The sequence below is a fragment of the Biomphalaria glabrata genome, chromosome 14 (assembly GCF_947242115.1).
Source record: "Biomphalaria glabrata chromosome 14, xgBioGlab47.1, whole genome shotgun sequence".
NCBI lineage: Eukaryota > Metazoa > Mollusca > Gastropoda > Planorbidae > Biomphalaria > Biomphalaria glabrata.
The window spans coordinates 33,158,856-33,180,992 of NC_074724.1; the positions used below are offsets into that span (position 1 = coordinate 33,158,856).

At 35.4% G+C, this 22,137-nt stretch overlaps 1 protein-coding gene across 6 annotated transcripts in view; it reads right to left on the reverse strand.

Annotated features, from left to right (window-relative positions):
- Positions 1 to 937: 937 nt before the first annotated feature.
- Positions 938 to 22,137, reverse strand: part of LOC106061548 (glutathione hydrolase 1 proenzyme-like) — a 57,150-nt gene continuing 35,950 nt past the window's right edge. For 5 of the 6 annotated variants that reach the window (XM_056011637.1, XM_056011636.1, XM_056011639.1 and 2 more), the window contains 11 exons: positions 18,220 to 18,378; positions 17,417 to 17,539; positions 15,954 to 16,051; positions 14,622 to 14,814; positions 13,739 to 13,902; positions 11,438 to 11,587; positions 10,065 to 10,204; positions 8,824 to 9,011; positions 6,101 to 6,344; positions 5,223 to 5,336; positions 938 to 4,444 (listed from right to left, as the gene is read on the reverse strand). In XM_056011637.1, coding sequence (XP_055867612.1) covers positions 4,298 to 4,444; positions 5,223 to 5,336; positions 6,101 to 6,344; positions 8,824 to 9,011; positions 10,065 to 10,204; positions 11,438 to 11,587; positions 13,739 to 13,902; positions 14,622 to 14,814; positions 15,954 to 16,051; positions 17,417 to 17,539; positions 18,220 to 18,378 — 1,720 coding nt within the window. In that variant the 3' untranslated portion in view covers positions 938 to 4,297. Of the gene's footprint in view, positions 4,445 to 5,222; positions 5,337 to 6,100; positions 6,345 to 8,823; positions 9,012 to 10,064; positions 10,205 to 11,437; positions 11,588 to 13,738; positions 13,903 to 14,621; positions 14,815 to 15,953; positions 16,052 to 17,416; positions 17,540 to 18,219; positions 18,379 to 21,652; positions 21,671 to 22,137 lie in introns of those variants that run through there. The other variant, XM_056011640.1, reaches the window with a different exon arrangement.

Genomic DNA, 22,137 nt, shown 5'->3' on the forward strand with positions numbered 1-22,137 from the left:
TGTTACCTAGATAAGCGTTTCAATTTACTAGGCATTGATTATAATGTATACATTTTTGTAACCATTAACCTTGCGTCACTCTAAGAAAATACTAGACGGTCAGACATATTTGAGGTAGCAAAGTCATGTCTAGGAAATCATCATTTTAATTTGAGTAAACTAAAACCGTCAAACAATTTTAGATTGTCCTCTTCTGAGATACTATCCCTGTCAAATACTGATGCGAGCAAGCCTTTTCATTCATGAAAATGTTAAACACAAACTGAAGCCACTAAATTAACTCTTAATAATACAGATTTGGTCAAATCAAAGTCACAAGTCTTGCTATAGCTAGTTAACATCGTTTTTGCCTGTATGGGACGTTGTTTCTGTTTAAAACTGCTAACAGTGTTCATAAATTATTTAAAGTCAATAGGTCAGTAAGAAATTTGAATTTTAGGCCATTACAATTATAAATGTAAACTATAATGTTAAAACAGAATGTGTATCTTGTTTATTTGCTAGTAAATCACTTCCTCCACTACTACACACTGATATGTACAAATATGTGCCAATTGTCTTATTTTAAATGGACTGAAACTTGTACAATTTGCAGTGGCGCATCTAAATTAGGAGTGAAAGAAATTGGCGCACGGAAGAAAAAGGTTGGCTACGCCTCTGCCGTAGAACAACTATGGTTCATTTAATAAATCACTTTTTCATGTGACTGTTGAGACACTCCCGCCCACATTAAACACAGGAAAAGGTCCCCCCTTTGCTCTGGTGGTAGAGGAACCAGCCATTATTTTTTTGCTTGGCACGATTTTCTTCCAGTTCAATAGGAGTGAATTATCAATCAATCAATAATTTGTCTATAAAGGATAAGGACTAGTTAGAGGCCAGCTATTGGGTTGAATTACAACTAGGCTGCGTAATGACAACAAGTTAAATCTGTATATAAAGAAGAATGTTTTATTGACCTGCTATTATGTGTATAAAAACTAGGCTGCATAATAACAACAAGTTCTGTGTGTAAAGGGAGAAGACTCAATTATAGACAAGCTGTTATAACAAGAAAATGATCTGATAAATAGCAGAGCTACCTTTCTGTGTAGATATTATTAGATGAAATGTATTCCAAACTACACAGAATGGCCTAGTTAGGTTTTATTTCATGAGTTGTCACCGTAGGTAAGTGCTAAAATACTTTCTTTTCTTATAGATTATAGACTATTCTTCAAAAAAGAAGCTAATATTGCCCTACTCATAAGTACTAACCAAGGATCAATGAAGTAATCAAAGAATATCCTGCTAAACACTGTCAAAAAAAAAACAAAAAAAAAAAACCTGCAAATTTAAACTCTATGGTCATATGTCAAGGTCCTCAGGGACTCCCAAACACCTTCAAAGAACAGTTTCAGGGAGAAGATAAGAAGCAGACAGAGAAATTGATGGGAAGACTACCGGTACATTAAAGAATGGGCAGGGCTGTCATTAGATGAAATTCTATCCAAGGCAAATAACAGAGAGTAATGGAGAAAGATGGCTGACAGATCTTGTGTGGTGCCCCAACAATTCAACTGACTAAGGGATAGTTGAAGGATGTCCATGAGTCAGATGGGCTAGGTCCAAGAATATCTGACATTTTTTGAAGAAATTTCTTATGAAGGCACCCACATCAACAATGCTCACAAAAAATAGGAGAGTTAACAAAACTTCAAGTTCTGGGTATAATTAATAAATGTTAATATTCAACAACCATAAACCTAAAAAAAAATAAAAATAATAATAATTAAAAAAAGGGACAGTAAAAACATGGCAATGAGTTGGAGGGGTCAACATTGGAATTCAATAATTATGATGCAAATAAAGTAGATAAATGAGTTTACACACAAAATAAGTTGAGTATGATGCACACAGATCAGTCTACACTGAAATCCGGTCACATCAGGAGACATGTGGACTATGGAATGTTATGAAGACTTTTTTAAAATAATTAATTAAAAGCTAAAATATTGAGAGAAAAAAAAAACAACTTAAATGATGGTCACAATTTAATGTTCAAAATATGTGAATATAAAAACAAAAAGTGTAGTGAATAAACAAATAAATATTCTGGTGCTGGAGAAATAACTGCTAAGTCAACAAGTTGTCAACTGTAGTTCGTTTTTTTTTTGGGTCCTGTACTGAAATTAACAGCACCAGATTTAGATTTGATAAGGCCCTAAGCTATTTGACAAATGGGGCTCATTGTCAATTTTTCCTTTGCTTATTTTTAAAATGATCAAAACATATCACTGAAACAATTTTTTGGGGCCCCCAAGCAAAGTGTGGGCTCTAGCTTCAGCTTATGTGGCATAGAGGTCAATCCAGCACTGCAAATTAACAAAATGCTTGATTTTGCTTAGCATGTCTCTTTGATGCAAAAGCTTGCTGAGGCAGAGTGGGATCAAATCCCATTTATTTATCGAGGGACACACTCAAGAAATACAATTCAGCTCAAGGAATTTCTCAAGTAAAAATGTTCAGTCCTTCATTGGCATTAGAACTAAGGACTTACTGTTAGGCAACCAAGCAGTTTATACCACTCAAATTGAATGACACAAAATTTGAAAGTACTAGCACCTATGCCATATAAGTTTTCAGAAGTTGAGTTTGAGTTTTTGGCATATTGGCACAATTTAGGCCATGTGGTGCTTGTTTTCAGAAGTTCCATCAAGGCTATAACAACCTAGAACAAACCTGCCAGAAGGCATTAACCATTGTGACTACAATTCTATAGAGCAGTGGTCTTCAACAGGGGCACTGGTGCCCATCGGGGGCAATTTCGTGAAATTGGGGGGTGCTGGAAGCCAAAGGGGTGGTAGGGGTGCGCTGGGCAGAATGGGCGGGCCCCTTCTGGGCATTAAAGTGGCACCTAGAGATGCACTGAAACAAAATGAAAAATATCTTCAAAATTAATAGACAAATTATAGTTACAGTACAATTTAACATGAAGATATAGTAGGCCTGTCACATATAAAACATTCTTTTAAAGAGTACTCATGAACAAATATGATTGAATAAATTTAAAAGGGACTATTCAAAGGATTTGATGAGATTAATTTTTGTGAGTAATCACTGCAAGTTATTTGACATATTTTTTTTGTGTATAATAGTTATAAAATTATGGATCTGTTATCGACAATATGAAAATTAATACATAAATGACATTTTAGTTGAATTTGCATTCTCATGCATTTTTCTTAGAAAAGGGGGGGGGGGGGGCGATAGCAGATTTCTTTAAAAGACAAAAAAATGAAAAGGCGGCGGTAGTCCATAAAAAGGTTGAAGGCCACTGCTATAGAGCTTACTAAATAATCAGGCAGCCACCTTTCCTTTTACAGTCTACGCACGTTCACATATTCAAACACATATAGCTTTAAACAATCATTCTAATCATTTATGAAAGTATTTTTTTGATTACAACAAGTTATATGTCATTTTTTTGTTTTCATCAATTTCTACTTTGTCTTCAAACAAAAATTTCCTATTTTATTTGGCATTGAAAAATTAAGAGAGAAAAAAAAAGGGCCAGTATGGGTATTCTCATTATTAGCATGACACTCGTTAACAACTTAGCTAACCAGCCATACCGCAAACATAACTAAATAAATGTATATATAGGCCTAACATCAAAATCAGCTAAAAATAAAATGACCACCAATTTTGACTTCTACCCACATAATGTACAAAATTAATTTAGCGTAATTAAGAAAGTTTTCTTTCTGAAATTTTGTTGCTAAGTTTATGTTGGAAATTTCAGTTGGTTAATTCAAATGAAAAGCTGTAAAAAATAATTAATTCAATTTGTCATTTTTTTTATTTATCCGGTTTTAGTAAAATCCAGTAATTAAAGAATAAAAAAAAATAAATAAATAAACATAAAAAAATGTGACTTTTTTATCTTACAGAAATCCCATCTGGCTACAAATTCTTTAACAAATGTGAAAAAGAATAACTTATCCAGAAAGGCAGGAGCATCAATGGTAGCTTACATATCAGAAAAAAAAAAAAAAAAAAACGTCACTAACCAATTCTGTTTGCATAAAACATTAATGGTATCAACATAGAGTTTTACAGTAGAAATCACTAGAGATATATTGTTTAACGAAAATCAACAATAAAGTGCACGATACGATGAATGAAAATTGAGTATCACAGAAATATTTTTTTTCAAACAGGAAGAAAAAAACTTTCAATTCAAATCCCATTTAGATCAACAAACAAATACATGTGATTTCTGTCATTTTTATTTCTATAAAACATTGGATTGACATCAATAGCCGTCAGGGATGCCTCCTTTTCTGTCATCTGATTTTGCAAAGATGCGATTGCCTCTAACATTAACACCCTGAATAATAGATTTGCCTCTAGGGAACTCTGTTACTTTGTGTCCCAGCTTGATCAGACCTTGTATTACAACCTGGATAGAAAAGAAAGACAGTCTTTATTTGAAAAGAAACAAAAAAGTATTATTTTTTTTTGTATCAATTTCTAGTGAAATAAACTTCAAAGTTGTATAAGCTTCTAAATTTCCTAATGTTGGGTTGAGAAAAATTAATTTCTAGGCATAAATCTTATAAATCTTGCACATTGCTTTAAAAAGTATAAGTGATCACAAAACTCCTTGGAGATGGTAATGGGGGTCAACAATGATGGTGTAGACAATAAATGCTTGGTGATGTCCAAACCTCATCAAATTTTCTTTTACTTCCAAAAACATTATGAAGTATTATTTACAAGTCAGCAGATTGGATTCCTAGGAAATCCAAAATCTCAAATATCACTAAGATTCTAAGATGAGAAGCTTTGGTTCAGAGATCAAGCCTTTCATCACTCAGCCACAGCATCCCTCTCCCCCATGCATGTTTAAATTATTTAAAATATAGGAACTCCAATTATTACGAAAATAAATGTCTGGTGAGATCAAACTATAATTAGAATCTCCATTGTCTATAGATATAGTTATTTTACAGTTAATTAGAAGCCTTAGCTAATTTTACTATACATTTTCAGGCCTATGTCTTCATTTCAAGTCTCTCCACAGAGCATGGATCCACCACCATATATATAAATAATTTGACTAAGGTTAACTCTTTCTCTCCTAACTGACGATACCAACGTTGACTCCACCAGAATGTGATAAGTAATTACGGAGAGATAGAGTTAAGACAGAGTAAATTCAGAACAAATCAACCTACATCTTCAAACCCTTTCTCAAATTGTGCAGCTGGAGGTAGGAGTTGATGGTGGAGCCGGGGCAAGCTGACAGCCGCTTCAAGAGATTCTCCCAGCCAGAGAATGTGTGCTGCCACCTGCAATAAAAAAAACAGGCAAACATTTCAAGTAATCTAATCACAACTGTTTAAAAAAAAATGATAAATGCTTTGAAAAAGGTTCTTGGAACAAATACCAACAACAAAACATAGTTAAATCACATGGTGATTTTAAAACATTCAATAGTTTAAATTACGTTAAAGGGAAACAGTCTGATACCACCTAAATCCATTGTAAACAAAGCACGTCCTTACTCTAAGCCAGCGGTTCTCAACCTTTTAAGCTCAGCGACCCCTTTTTACAATCCTCCACTCTGCGGCGACCCCCACCCACACAGCAGTAGAAGAATAGACAAAAACAATCCATTTTTTCGATGGTCTTTGGCGACCCCTAGCAAATCGTCAATCGACCCCCAAAGGGGTCGCGACCCACAGGTTAAGAACCCCTGCTCTAAGCAGTTTCAGTCACCTAGCTAACCCTTGCTATGTTTTTAAATTACCATCACGTCACAACTACTTCTACACACCAGCATCATTACACTGAAATAAGTAACAAACATGAAATTTTTTAGATAGGTTTACAAAATAAAACTTCATAAGCATTATCTGTATACCTGTAACAAAAGTGTAATAAAAAGAGTCGAGGTGACAGTGGTTGGAGAGCGTGGGAGCTCGGAGTACTAAATAGATCTCAAAGTGGATTTAATTTTAAAAATTTAAATAATTTGAAATAAAAAACAGACTACATGTATATATATATATGTATAAAACTAGTACAAGCAATGTGTGAAATCATTTCTTACCCAGGCAGTCGCGGAAGTAATCATTGATCCACCAGCGGCGCCAAGGACTTTGGAAACTTTGCCACTGCGACTGTCAACAAAAATAGCTGGGCACATTGAGGACAGAGGTCGCCTGCCGGGGGCAATGAAGTTAGCTGGGGAAGGGTAGATACCCCACTCGTTAGTGATGTTGGGGGTGCTGAAATCATCCATCTCGTCATTGAAGATGATTCCTGTCTTCATACCTCGACGCCGTGATCCAAACCTATTATCACAAATTTGATTGAAAAAGTCTGAGAGGGGAATATCTCATGATGCATTGCAAGTAAAGGCGAATTTAGGTCAAGCAAGAAGAATAATGGAGGCGCGGTGGCTGAGCGATAAAGCGCTTGGCTTCTGAACCAGGGACCGGGGTTCGAATCCTGGGATTTTTAATTTCGGGATCTTTTGGCGCCTCTGAATTCACCCAGCTCTAATAGGTACCTGACATTAGTTAGGGAAAAGTAAAGGCGGTTGGTCGTTGTGCTGGCCACATGTTAACCGTAGGCCACAGAAACGGATGACCTTTACATCATCTGCCCTATAGATCACAAGGTCTGAAAGGGGAACTTTACTTTACTTTAAGAAGAATAATACAGAATTCAAGAATTAAGTGCAAGTAGGTCAAAAGTATTTGATAGTATTGACCTAATATTTGTCTCAGTATGACAATTTAATTTCCATTCTAACAGAAGTCAACACCAAACAGAAATATTTGAATACAAGAGTGACAAGAGTGTGGAAATTTTTTGAGACAAGCCAGTAATGAGGCACTGAGTTTAGTGAACAAATTGTTAAATAGCCAATCTGTAATATTGAAAAGGTCTAAAGTATTTTTTAAATAACAAACAAGTCTGACTTAATTAGAATTTATTAAATTAAAAGATGCGTGACAATGGACCTCCTCATACAATTCTGAATTACTGTGTTCTTTCTATATTTTTTTTGGTTATTGCTAGAAAGCTATGTTTTGCAGAGCACATATCTCGTATGTGGGATGAACATATGCTAACTGCAATTTTTTTTGGTGAGCTGAAAGGTGGACAGTGTAACAGAGATATGCTTCTCTGTGGATGCATTGAAGACCAGCTCAGGCCTCAAATTGCTTTAACAGGTGGAAATGTCTTACAAAGGCTGTAGGATACACATTTGAAACCTCAAGGACCTCAACTGCTAAGGACAGGCGTATATGGCAAAAAGAGAACTTACTCTCAACACATGTAGACTAGGCATCCAAGAAAATTGAGTCCTCTGTCTTTAGTCCACTTGAGTAAATTTATAACATAATACTTGCCTCTCAAGTCAACTAAATAGCATAGACTTTGCCTCTCAAGTCAACTTAATAGCATAGACTTTGACTCACAAGTCAATTTAATAGCATAGACTTTGCCTCTCAAGTCAACTTAATAGCATAGACTTTGACTCACAAGTCAACTTAATAGCATAGACTTTGACTCACAAGTCAACTTAATAGCATAGACTTTGCCTCTCAAGTCAACTAAATAGCATAGACTTTGCCTCTCAAGTCAACTTAATAGCATAGACTTTGACTCACAAGTCAACTTAATAGCATAGACTTTGACTCACACGTCAACTTAATAGCATAGACTTTGACTCACAAGTCAACTTAATAGCATAGACTTTGACTCACAAGTATACTTAATAGCATAGACTTTGTCTCACAAGTCAACTTAATAGCATAGACTTTGCCTCTCAAGTCAACTTAATAGCATAGACTTTGCCTCAAGTCAACTTAATAGCATAGACTTTGCCCCACAAGTCAACTTAATAGCATAGACTTTGCCTCAAGTCAACTTAATAGCATAGACTTTGCCCCACAAGTCAACTTAATAGCATAGACTTTGACTCACAAGTCAACTTAATAGCATAGACTTTGCCTCACAAGTCAACTTAATAGCATAGACTTTGCATCACAAGTCAACTTAATAGCATAGACTTTGCCTCACAAGTCAACTTAATAGCATAGACTTTGCCTCACAAGTAAACTTAATAGCATAGACTTTGCCTCACAAGTCAACTTAATAGCATAGACTTTGCATCACAAGTCAACTTAATAGCATAGACGTTGACTCAAGTCAACTTAATAGCATAGACTTTGACTCAAGTCAACTTAATAGCATAGACTTTGACTCACAAGTCAACTTAATAGCATAGACTTTGCATCACAAGTCAACTTAATAGCATAGACTTTGCCTCACAAGTCAACTTAATAGCATAGACTTTGACTCACAAGTCAACTTAATAGCATAGACTTTGCCTCACAAGTCAACTTAATAGCATAGACTTTGCCTCACAAGTCAACTTAATAGCATAGACTTTGCCACACAAGTCAACTTAATAGCATGGACTTTGCCACACAAGTCAACTTAATAGCATAGACTTTGCCACACAAGTCAACTTAATAGCATAGACTTTGCCTCACAAGTCATAAACTTTGCCTTTCAAGTAAACTAAAGAGCATAAACCTTGCCTCACGTCAACTTAAAAGCATAAGCATTGCCTCTCAAGTTAACTTAATAGGACAAACTGATAACATAAACCTTGCCTACACATCAACTTCAAAACATATAACTTGCCTCTCAGTCAATTATTACCAAAAACCTTCCCTCTCAAGTCAACACTTTAAACCTTAGCTTGCAAAAGAAAATGACAGCTAAGCCTAAGTGGACTGTTTCAGTACAAACCTGGCATTGACGGTACTTGTGACAGACACAGCACTGCCTTCTTGGTCCAGCAATGACACATGAGACGTGCTGGTCTTGACAGTGTTGTAATAAGTGGGCCCATAATACATGTAGTCATACGTTCCTGACGCATTGATCAGGGAACGTATACTATCAGCATAGTCTCTAGAAGTCAAATTGCGGACAAGCTGATGAGCGAAAAAAATGTTCAAACAAAATGCTAAAGAAGATTCAATAATATTGCAATTTTATTCAAATTTCTTTTCAATGTGACTGATAATGGGACATAACCTACAAGAGACAAGGACCTACTGTTGTTAAATGAGCTTGGAGGAATGGAAAATGATTACAGAAGTTTGAGCTTAATCTAGCATTTAAAAAAAAAGTTCGACAGAAAGTTTTCTTAGCCGTAAAATGAATGTAATCAATTTTACTACATTAATAAATTCAGCTTTCTATACTATGTATTATGGAGTGTGTGTTATATAATCTTTAATAAAATAAAATAGTATGAACTATATGTATGCTGCTTTTGAAAAAAATGAAGAAAGATGGATATTTTTTAAATTGTAGTTGTAAGTGTGAAGGTTGGAAACAGGAAGAGAAAGTACAAGTAAAAAAATCTCATAAAATCTTACATTTAAAAATGTATTTTGGATCATATTATATTGATATGGAAATTCTATTCATCTGTGCTTATTTTGTCATTGAAATTGATTTGAAACTGGTCGTGAGGTATGTCTGCAAGACTGTCATTAGGATTTCTCAATGGTCCCAGGTTCATACCCTGCCTGTTTTCATCCCCAGTCATCCAGGGGGAGTTTTGGACTAGGAAAAAGATCTAGTCATGCTAGTTCATCAATGAATTAAACTCTGATAAGTCGTTGCTTTTCTTGGTAGATTCAGGCTACCCATTCAATTATCCCATAGATTATCTTATAACTCTGAAAGAACATCCAAGACATGTAAAACTTTTTACAAACAAACTTTTGACAAACATTAAAACATATTTATGTTTTAAATGCATTAAAGGCTAGCTACATGGAGTCAGATCATAATCTTTCCTTAACACAGCAATCAATGAAAGTGAGACTTTTTTTGTTTTCAACGATTTCTAAGTAAAAAAAACTATTTCGATTAACCGTGGATCATTGCCATAGTACATTTATCCATCTCCGCTGAATCTCTAAAAGCAAATGTAATCCCCGAAAAACAATGAGAAAGAAGCAGGAAAAACTTACAGCTTGAATGTCAGGCTTGTCTGTGTCATCCCCGAGACCAGTTCTTTTGGCGTAGGCAAATTTAAAGGTCTCAATAATCTTATGATAAGTAGCTATCCTGGCCTCAGGAGTAGAAATATCTCCAGAGTTGAAGTAGAAACCTGTTAAATTATAATTTAACTATTGTTCAATAACAAACTCTTCAATAATGATTAACATTCTTTTAACAAACATTTAACAGTTAGTTTGGAGAAAAAAACAATACATTCATAAAAAAAAATGAAGACTTGTTACTTTCTCTTATCAACATTCTTACATTATGGGAAAATCACAGAAAAACATCTTGTGTGTGTGTGAATCTAATTTAAGAAAACACAATTTTAAAAGTACTTAAGATATTTTAGTTTTCAGCAACCATAAATCTACTATTGTTTGAAGCAGCTACTTCTTGTCTAGTGAACAAAAACAAGAACTTTTACAGGTCTATGAAGTCATTGCCATGACAGCTTGAAATCAGTCAACTTTTCAAACGAAACATGATTGGTTAGATTCGTCTTCAAAGCTGTTTTTTTTTTCGTGCCAGGCTCTAGCTGAAAGGCACACGGTTGATCCTTGAGCTGATGCTGGACAAGGAAACACTGAAGAAATCTATTCCTCTTAGTCAGCCCTCGAATCATCTCATTTCTTATAGTTATAGTTAGTGACATGCACTAACACTAAAAACCTTCACTGAGTTTTAATTAACACAGCTAAAACCAACCTGGAAATCTCCTTACATCTCAAACAAGACTAAACTAAGAATCTTTAACTCTAATGTCAAGGCTGTCATACTGTATGGTTCTGAAACATGGAGAACAACTGAAGCCACAACAAAAAAAAGTGCAGACCTTCATCAACAGATGCCTGAGAAATATCCTAAAAATACACTGGTATGACAAAGTAGAAAACACCAAATTGTGGGAGATGAGTGGACAGAAAAATATAGAAGTGCAGATCTTAGAGAGGAAGTGGAGATGGATTGGTCACACCTTTAGAAAAGATACCAGCAACAGAGCTAGACAGGCCTTAGAGTGGAACCCCCTGGGAACAAGACGCAGAGGAAGACCAAAAAGAACATGGCGACGCAGTGTACTTGAAGAAGCAGAGAAGACCGGGAAGAGCTGGGACACCATCAAAAAGCTAGCAAGAGACCGTGGAGAGTGGCGTGTTTATGTCGAGGCCCTATGTTCCATGAGGAACTCAAAGGAGTGATGATGAAGTTTAATTAACTCACTATTTGCAATTCTTTCAACATTTTAGACAGACCAAGTCAGAATGCACCAACACTAAACTAAATATTTAAAAAATGTAATAAAGACAAGAATTCAAAAATCTTTTCTCACACACAGACTCACCATCTAAAATATTGAGAATAAATGACAATACAGGGCCTCCGCTGGGGGCAGGAGGAGAAATCACTTTGATACCATCACTGAGAATTGCCTCTACTGGTTTTTTCTCTACGACTGTATAATTCAATAGATCCTCACGAGTTATAATAGAACCTGAAATACAAGCAATATGGGCTCAAGTGTAAAATATGGCAAACCTTAATGGATTCAATTGAAACATTGCATGGATTCAATTGCAACATTACATGGATTCAATAGTAACATTACATGGATTCAATTGTAACATTACATGGATTCTATAGTAACATTAAATGGATTCAATTGCAACATTACATGGATTCAATAGTAACATTACATGGATTCAATTGTAACATTACATGGATTCAATTGCAACATTACATGGATTCAATAGTAACATTACATGGATTCAATTGTAACATTACATGGATTCAATAGTAACATTACATGGATTCAATTGCAACATTACATGGATTCAATAGTAACATTACATGGATTCAATTGTAACATTGCTTGGATTAAATTGTAACATTACTATTTTAAGCTACATTTCATTATATATTTAGAATAATTGCCAAAATAGTATTTTAAAACTAAAATTGTATAAAACGATAATTTTGTTTAAAGTTTTAAAAAATCAGAACTTTGCACATTTTATATTCAAACAAAAGTAAGATTGTGGTGAAATTTTTCTTTCATTAAAGAAATATCTTCACTTGTTTTTTTTTTCTTTTAGAAAAGGTGAAAAAGCCAAAAGAAAAGAATGTCCTCACACCATACCAACATGGCTTTAGGAAATATAGATCATGTGAAACACAACTAATAGGACTAATTGATGATTTTTCAAAAGGTTTAGATAATAGTGAACAAATAGATGCTATCTTACTAGATTTTTCTAAGGCTTTTGACAAAGTGCACCACCATAGTTTGCTTAAAAAATTAAAATATTTCGGCATTAATGGTCCACTGCATCAGTGGATTAAAGACTTTCTGATAGGGAGAGAACAAACTGTAATAATAAATGGCTCTAAATCAACACCGATAACAGTAAACTCAGGTGTACCTCAAGGAACAGTGTTGGGTCCACTACTATTTTTAATTTACATAAATGATTTACCAAATTGCATTACTTCAGGAACAAAAGTCAGATTATTTGCAGACGATTGCATAATATATAGAACAATAAAAACAACACAAGACACAGATATTTTACAAAGAGAATTAGATGAATTACAGAAATGGGAATCAAATTGGAGCATGTCTTTCCACCCAGAAAAATGTCAGTTGTTAAGAGTAACAAAAAAACTAAAACAAATTCATTCCACTTATCTTATTCATGGCAAACCAGTAACACAGACTAAAAAACGCAAAATACCTAGGTGTTATAATAAATGAAAAACTGTCATGGAATCCACATATTGATGAAACTACAAAAAAATCAAACAAAGCATTAGGATTTATTAAAAAAAATTTCTATAAATCAAATAAGAACATAAAACTAAAATGTTATTTAACCTTGGTTAGGCCAATAATAGAATATGCATCCTCTGTTTGGGACCCCTCAACTCAAGAAAACATTAAGAAACTAGAACAGACACAAAATAGAGCAGTGCGATTCATAACAAACAAATATTCACATTTGACTAGAGTAACACCTTTAGTAAAATCACTAAATTTAGAAAGCCTTCAGGACAGAAGGCTCAAAAGTAAAGTAGCAATAATACATAAAACACTGAACCATAATCTTCAAATACAAAAACAAAATTTAATAAAATACTCTGAAAGACACAAAGATAAAGGCACATTCCTCGTCCCATATGCTAGGACAAATTTGTACAAATACTCCTTCTTCCCTAGTGCTATTAGAGCATGGAATGGGTTGCCTGAGCTAGCCAGGAAAACCAGTGACTTGGCAGAATTTAAGTCATTGGTTAATATGCATGACTAAATGCATGACGCGTAGGACGTAATCATCTTCTTTTTTGAAGTAACGTCTGTATTATATAAGATAAGATAAGATTTTGTCTAGAAGTGAAGCAGTAACAAAACAAAAATTTTGGAATGTTACAAAATATAAATATGAATACTATAGTTTTTATAATGAGTAAGACTTAACCAATATTTTTCAGACAATAAAAGCTAACTAGTATGGTTTAGGATGTTAATCACTTCTATAATGCAGTTTTACTCTGATTAATGTTCTTATATGATGATGCTCCAGATAGCCTCATTAATAAATTACTTGTTTCTCTGATACACCATAATTAAAAAAGTCAAGTCTCATACCAACAGCTTTAAGATCCTCCAAGATGCTATTAGTCAAAGAGCCATTGTAGAAGGCATTCACTCCCTCCTCCGCTATTGCCTTGAGAGTTGCCGCCAACTGAGGCATTTTAATAATCTCCCCTTCTGTATACAGCTTGTTAGTTTGCTGATTAACGAATGCAACACTGTAGAGACATCAGATTTAAAGGTATTTTTACAAGGTTTTTATTCACTAATTGCAACGCTATTGTATTGCTCAACGCCATAAATAAACAATCCTAATTCCCTGACTTCACAAATCAACTAAAAGCACTGAATATTATTTCCTTAAAACATTAACAAAAATTCTGCTATGAATTTTTACACATTTGTTATACTCCTGGAGCAATGGGGCTCGTACAATTTTTTAAATGGCTGCATACTGTCACAGTCTTAGTTGACATTGCATGATCTAAAGTTCACGTCATGTTAAGAGTTTACAAGACACGTGGAATTCCTGATGTAGAAAACAGGAAGTAGAATGAATAAAGTTAGGCTTAGAGGTCAGTCAGTCAAGTCAAGACCGAGTGGTCAAGACACAATAAACAGGTCTTATTCAAGACAAACTTTTCTATTGTATTTTTAAAGATAAAATTATTTTCTAATTGGAAATGCAAAATGCTTTTACTGTACTAGAAATGAAAATCTTCATTTCTGAAGAACATCTGAAACTTGAAAGAATAAAATTCTGACATTTTTTAAAATAAAAAATCTATATTATTAAGAAATTGATCCTCTTGAGTTTTATAAGGGAAACATTGGTTAACATGCATGACTAGATGCATGACACGTAGGATGTAATCATCTTCTTTTTTGAAGTAACTTCTATATTGTATTATATTAGATAAGATAAATGTTGCCTCACTTGAGTGACGGTTCACTTCGAATAAAACTCTCTCCATCAATCAGTGCTTTGTGAAGTCCAATTGGAACTGGAAAACCATCAGCAGCATATTTAATCGATGGCTCAAATAATGCTGCCCAAGGCAGACGTCCATATTTTTGATGGGCGTACCAATAGCCTTTAATTTCTCCTGGCACTGCTATACTCAGACCTCCTATATACAGAAAAAAAAATTGAAAAAAATTGATGATTCAACATATTTGGATTGTGGTGATACCTAGATTACTAAAGAAGTTCAGCTCAACTACATAGTTTGAAAGGAGGCATGGTGGCTAAGTGGTAAAGTGATTGGCTTCCAAACCAGGGTCCCGGAGAAGACTGGGATTTGTAATTTTGGGACCTTTTCTCGCCATCCAGCTCTATTGGGTACCTGCATTATTACCAAGCAATGGTTTATATCACATGAAGCCACGATGACATGTTTGTAGGCCATGGTCCAAGGTTTTGCCTGTAGTACAGGTTTCAAGTGAGTGACCACTACAATCTGTGTTCCTTTCACATATCCCTCGCAAGTCAAGAGTCAATGACTTTTAAGGATACACAGAATTTCATGGCCTCCACATAGAAACTACAAACACCACTACAGGTTCAGAAGATTTAGAAGTATGGACCATAGTGCTTTTAGCATGCTGATGCAATAATTAATATAATAATACAAGTAATAAAAAACTTGCAAAGGTCCACCTAGTTCCAAAACTATTTTACAAATTAAGAACTAACTTAAATTTTATTAGTCCATTTTTTTGGGGGAATTGTTAGCTCCCCATTCTGTAAATACAAGAAATAATTGAAAGTTTACACTTTAAAAGAATTTATCTAATAGTTTTATTTTAAAAAACTTTATTATCCCCTGAGTTGTAAAGATATAAAAATGAAAATGAATACTCATTTTTGTGTTCACATTTTTTTTTACAAAGATGCACTACACAAAAAATTCAATTAAAAAAAAAGGATTTAGACAAAATGTTGTTGAACTATCCAGATATTGTCATATTATAATAATACATAAAAATTTGATAGCTAGGCCCAGATGGCTTAAAGCCTAAAAGAACTTTCCCAGCACTGCACAAATCAAAGCACTCATTTCAAAAAAGTTTAGTTATCATTGAACTTCTTCAAAGATCCTTCCTTTTCAAAAGCAAGCAATATTTCAAAATAAAGTGTACATAATCTTTTCTTTTTCTAATATTTCAATACAATTATTAATATAGACAATTATTATCAAAACCTATTCGCTTTATGGTAAAATCAGCTTTATCATTGATCAAAAACAAATTTGTGGATGTCACTGACCTATAGCAGAATTAGATCTGTTATAAAAAAACATAGATTCGTTTGCATTGCCTGGTGCCGTCTCCCTGGCATCTATGATCGTTGACTGTCCAGTGGTGCTATTGTGAAAATTCAATAATGTCATGTGTAAGAACTTAAATCAATAAAATATGCAAATGACAATTTTAGCAAATGGATCTAAAAATATACCTGCATAAACAAGAAAAATATAAAAAAATGCTTTTAAAAAAAAAGCTTATACTGAGTGAAGTGAGAGCATAATGCTATCACTGCCAAATCTCTTAATATTGTAAGTTTTAACTCTCCTTATTCCATAGAATAACAAAATTAATTAATTACCACTAATTGAGTAACTAATTGGCTAATTTTTTAAATTAATTCATGTGTGGTAGTTGTGCAAAATTTCAACTTGATCAGAGAATGGGAAGTGGATGAAAAAATAGTGCAAACGAATCACCCAGACAGACAGACAAACAGTGAGTTAATGTAAGCTTTGTCAAAAAAACAAATACATGAAAAACAAAAGAAAAGTATTACTGTCAATGGTTTGGGAAATCGGATGTTCTTTTTTTTTTTTAAATCTGTGCCAGAAAAAATAGTTGTTTTTTTCTGCTGTTCCGCACTGCAATACACATTTTTTAATATGTTGGTGATAGGGTCTGTGAATTAAATTGGGTATTCAGAGAAGGAATAATTGACAGTTTCATAAGCGGAGGCACAGTGTCTGCAGAAGGTTGGGTGCATGGTGTTTTTTTTTGTTGAAGTAAAAATTTTAAGATCTGTGTCCTATTCTTAGTTGAAATATTGTAGATATGACTTTACAGGGGAGGAAATTGATACCATCCAGTTTGTTTGGCAAGAGATGGGATGTTTCAAGGGTGAGATTTTAATCACTTTAAATGAATCATAAAAATACAGACAAACTTTGTATGACCTAGGACTACAACAACACATCGTGGTCATAGTTCATGCAGTCTTAATAAGAGGATTTCGATTGGCCTGTGTGATTAGGCAGTGAAAGGGGAGGTAAAGACAGGTGAAAGACAGGTTGGAAAGAGGACAAAGAATCAAATGCTCATTCCACATCGCAGCAATTTTAAGCCGGTGTAGTTTTACGGCCTCCCTACTAAACTCTGAACATAAGATACAAATGGCTGCCTGGTTGTGCGGTTTGCACGCTGGACTATCGTTCAGATTTATCGATGGTCTCGGGTTAAAACCCTGCCCGCTCCCATCCCCCGTTGTCCTGCGGGAGGTTTGGACTAGGAAGTAATTATCTTCAACTCTGAAGGAACATCCAAAACATGTAAAACATTTTACAAACATAAGACCATTTTTACAAATATTTCTTTGAGTTATTACGATAAAGCTGATCTCTAAAGCATCTGCCTCATTGTCGTCTAGAGTGTCAATCAGCAATTTAGTTGGCCAGACTGTTTTAGCTGTTTACCCATTTTTCGTACCCATTATAAATGGTCATGAAGAATCCTCCACCGATACCCATTGACTGCGGACTGCCAAGTCCCGTGCAGACCAAAGTTGCGATGGCTGCATCCACAGCATTGCCTCCTTTAAGCAAGATGTTTCTGGAATTATAAATAAGTAAGGGAATGTGGGACAAAAAAAAAAAACCAACAGAAAGAGTAAAAAGTCTTTGGTTGCACTTTCATCAATCAAATCCTCATTTGTTGTATTGCTAACGGTACTTTTTGTATTCTAATGCTCAGAAATATTATCTAAAAGTAAAAACAAGCAAAACATTAAAAACACTTTTCTTATGTGGGAAGCGTTGTCGAGAGGCCAAGTGTGCTTGAACTTGGCTTGGCTACCTAGAAGGGGGCTCGAGGTTCGACACCCGACTCGGGCAGAGTTGTGTTTACTGAGCGCCTAAAGGCAGCACGGAAAACTAACTCCTAGATACCCCCTCCCCTCCCTGCCCACTGGGGTCCACAAATGAGATTGGACAAAAAGCGCTCTGAGCATGCTATAAGCATGAAAGTAGCGCTATATAAAAGCCATAATAATAATAATACAAAGCTTATTTTAAGCATAGTTGTATCAATTAGTTGGGATCAGTCATGTAATTAAATTTATAATAGATCTAGACTAACAAAAAAAAAATATAAAAAAACATTAATGATAACTATATGCATTTATGATTCTAATCTTTCAAAACAGGATTAATCTAGCTGAATGTTTCCCTCTCTTCCTTCACACACAGACTTGCACCACGCACAAACTTTATTTCTTAATTTAAGCGACTTACTTTCCCACTGTGGAACAGAGCTGGGTGTCAGCAGCCACAGCGGCAAATTCATAGCCTGAAGTCTCAGGTGAACCATACTGGCGTGTGCCAAATACAACAGCGAGGGTGACTCCAGCAGATATCAGCAAGGTCAGAGACCCAGCAAGTGCTATCTTTAACCTGGAGAGGAAAAAAAAAGAAATAATTGATAATTCTGGAATTTTTATTTTTTTTTAAAGCTATAATTTAACAAGGAAACATGACATGATGTGTCTCTACGGTGACGGCGAGAAGAAGTTAGCGATTGGCTGGTGAATGATGAAAGATAAGAGGCACTGTGGTAAGCTGTCTTTGAGTACGTCTGATGAATTCAGAAGGCCAGGCTGAAAAGTTGTGTTTTTGTAGTGAGTTTTTTTTGTTCAAGTTGAATTAGTCTATATTGTAATTAAAGTTTTATTCTCATCTCCCATGTTCATCAATCAAAAAACCCTGCGGTGATAGGCAAGTGGCGAAGTGGCAGGTGTTCCTAACCTACCCATTCCACGTATGTGGCTGGCTTTTTAAAGCGAGGATTGGACTTGAAAGTCATCTTCGAGTTTACAGGAAATGAGAAATGTGCTCATCTTTGACCACCAAGGAGGAGCTATATATATATTTAGTTTTATTCACAAAGAAATTATTCAACTTTTTTCAAGTTTTATAAGTTTACATATAATACGCCTACAGCGGTTTAGTTCTCTACCAGCCATTCGGTGCTACAAGTCAACGAACGTCTACAACACAGAGTGATCTTAGTCTTAGAAGCAACTGATGGATAAGTAGAATTTACATCTAAGAGTAACATCTGGCCAGTACAATGAATCACCAAGAAATGACAAGTATTGATTACAAATAGGTACCACCCTGGATGTCGAAAGCCCTTAATGTGAAAATCACAGCTTAAATTCAGGTCTCAAATTTGAAAATCCTTTTTTATTGGACAAGCAGTATGTCACTCAGCCATTTTATTTTATTTATAGATTAAATATTATTGATATGAAATTAACAACAAAAAATAATTAAAAAAATAGAGTGATGAAACATTCCTTGTTATTCTAAAAACTAGATAGTGTACCCCCCCTCCCCATTAGTTTTTCTAGAAACACACACACACACACTGAGGGGAAAAAAAAGGAGAGATGTTTGATTAAACAACCACCACCCACATAGGTCCTGCCTCTTACCCACACAAGACTAACAAGACTAAACAACTGTACCACAGAAGTACTTGTCAGTCAGATGCGATAGTGGAAAGTCCAATAGACTAACTGTTGGAAGTGCTTTCTTTACTAACATCCTTCAAATGCCAGGTAAGACGTATAATATTTATGGGGCACCCCTGTTTACACTGGGCCACAGAAATAGATGAGCTTCACATCATCTGTCCCCATAGAGTGCAAGGTCTAAAAGAGGTACATACCAGGTGACAGCCTAGTTGAATGTAAAACAACTACTTTCAAATGCAACTTTTTGTGCAGACTAAAAATAGGATAGATCATCATGTGTATCTAGTAATTTATTTCAAACATATGGTTTATAAAACAAAAGTTCCACAAGTCAATCAGTGGCGTAGCTATGGTGGGGAGGGGGGAAAGGGGATCCAAAATTTGAAAATCTCACTAGCCCCATATTGATTGGGGCACCCATGAGTGTCAGAAATAAGTTTTTACATTAAATATTACACCATTATCTCATGCCATGATGTCGAATGTCAAAATGCAGGGACCCCTAAAGAGGTCAAGCCCCCCCGACCCCCCAAATAACAGCTACGCCACTGAAGTCAATTAGATATGGCAAAGGTAACAGAAGTGCAGTATTAAGACAGAGGAACAGCAATACGTTTGTCATCTAACATCTAGAGCAGAGGGTTATCTAGATATAGTAGATCTAGATATCTTGATGATTTAGGGGTTTTCCAAGACACCTATCTACCTAAAGGAGGACAAAAAGGAGGACTAAAAGGCAAAAGGCTAACAAAGGAGGACAAAAAACAAAGGACAAAGTTATCTTTAAAAAAACTGGACTTATATTTAGCTGATTGAACATAGAGTAGGCTTAAAACATAGGCCTAGGCCGCACTAGGTAGAAAGAGATGGTGACCGAGAAAGCAATACATTATGATATGGAAGAACCGCGTGACAAACGAAAAATGTCTGGCTCTTCTAACACCAAAGCGAAAGCCACCTTAACCTGAAATATATGTGGACGGGAGTGTCTCTCCAAAACAGGGCTCCGCAGCTACACGAAGAAGTGTTCTACGAGATGAACCATAGCCGTTACGACCGAAGGAGGCAATAACGTAGAATCCTTCACATCCATTGGCCAGACACCATCAGCAAAAGTGACCTCCTTCATAGAGTTTGAATAACTCATAGAAGTAAAAAAAACAACAACGAAGATGGGTCTGGATCGGACACACTTTGCGCAAATCACCGGCTAGCATCACAAGGCAGGCGTTGAAGTGGATCCCAGAAGGCAAGACAAAGAGAGGGCGTCTTAGTAGCTCCAGGCGACGGGAACTCGAGGCAGACACAGTAACGTTTGGTTACACCTGGAACAAGATGGAAAGGAAAGGATGGCCCAGGACAGGGGACAAGGAGAACTATTGTTGGCGGACCATACTCCAATAGGGGTGAAGAGCTGCCTTGACTACTGCAACGTTGTGCTAGCAGGTATACCCGATGACAAAATAGCCAAGCTGCAACGTATACAGAACAACGCCACTCGAATAGTCCTTAAAAAACTAGACAAGATTCTGCTAATACGCTCTTGCGCACGCTCCATTGGCTTCCCGTGCAAGCGAGAATCCACACTTTGTCATCACCATCAGTGTATATATAACAACGAGATGCCCTTGTACCTTAGCGAACTGATTACTCCATATGTCCCCCAGAGAGCCCTGCGCTCAATGGACTCAACGCTTTTAGTAGTGCCACGTTTCTCCTCAAAAGCTACGGTCTGCGGGCTTTTTCAGTTCACGGACCAAAGGTTTGGAACTCACTCCCCATTGATCTCAGACAGACAACATGCTACACCACTTTTAAGAAGAACATTAAGACCTATCTGTTTAAAACTTTTTTAGATTAACTGTCATTTTAGCTGTCGTGTTTGTGTTTGTAATGTTATTACAGCGCCTTGAGCCTACATTTTGTTTGTTAACAGCGCTTTATAAATAAAATTATTATTATTATTAAGTAAAATCTAGAAAGATTATGTTCCTGCTACAATGGAATGACTAGATCAAAATCTAGACTTCTCTAGACCTAAAACCTAGAGTTCTCGTGCGCAACAACAAGATTCAGAGAACAGTAGACACGGAACTCGGAAACGATCTAAAAATTTCAAACAAGTGGAAAAGTTATGTAAACGAAACAATCCACAAACCTCTAAACAACTCTAGGCTACGTCTACTCACATTGGTCAAAGTCTACACGTTTCTCTCTCTGTCACGTGTAAAAAAAAAATCTGCTCTCCCGCAAGCAGACGACACGAATGAGCTCCTATTGTAACAACGGCTCTTCTAGACAACACGTCCATTTATAATCTACTGTTAACACTAGAAAGGCGGGAGGAACAATGGTGCAACTCATATGAAGCTAAGCCTAGCAAGTTGTCAAGTTTCAACATAATAGGGGAAGCTAGGGGTAGATGAATCTAGCCTCTTTATTCCCATTAACACACGAGCGCTTACGTATGGTAATATCTTTTTCATCTTTAATAGGATAGGGGCATCTATTTTTATAAGCGTCTAATAGTACAATCGGAATAATTGAATTTATTTTTCAGATACTTATGAAAATTTATGTCATACTTATTCTATATTCCTAATTACAGGCATTGTGTTAATTATGTAATATAAATAATTTTTTAAGTAAATTATGTATACATTAATTATAAGTT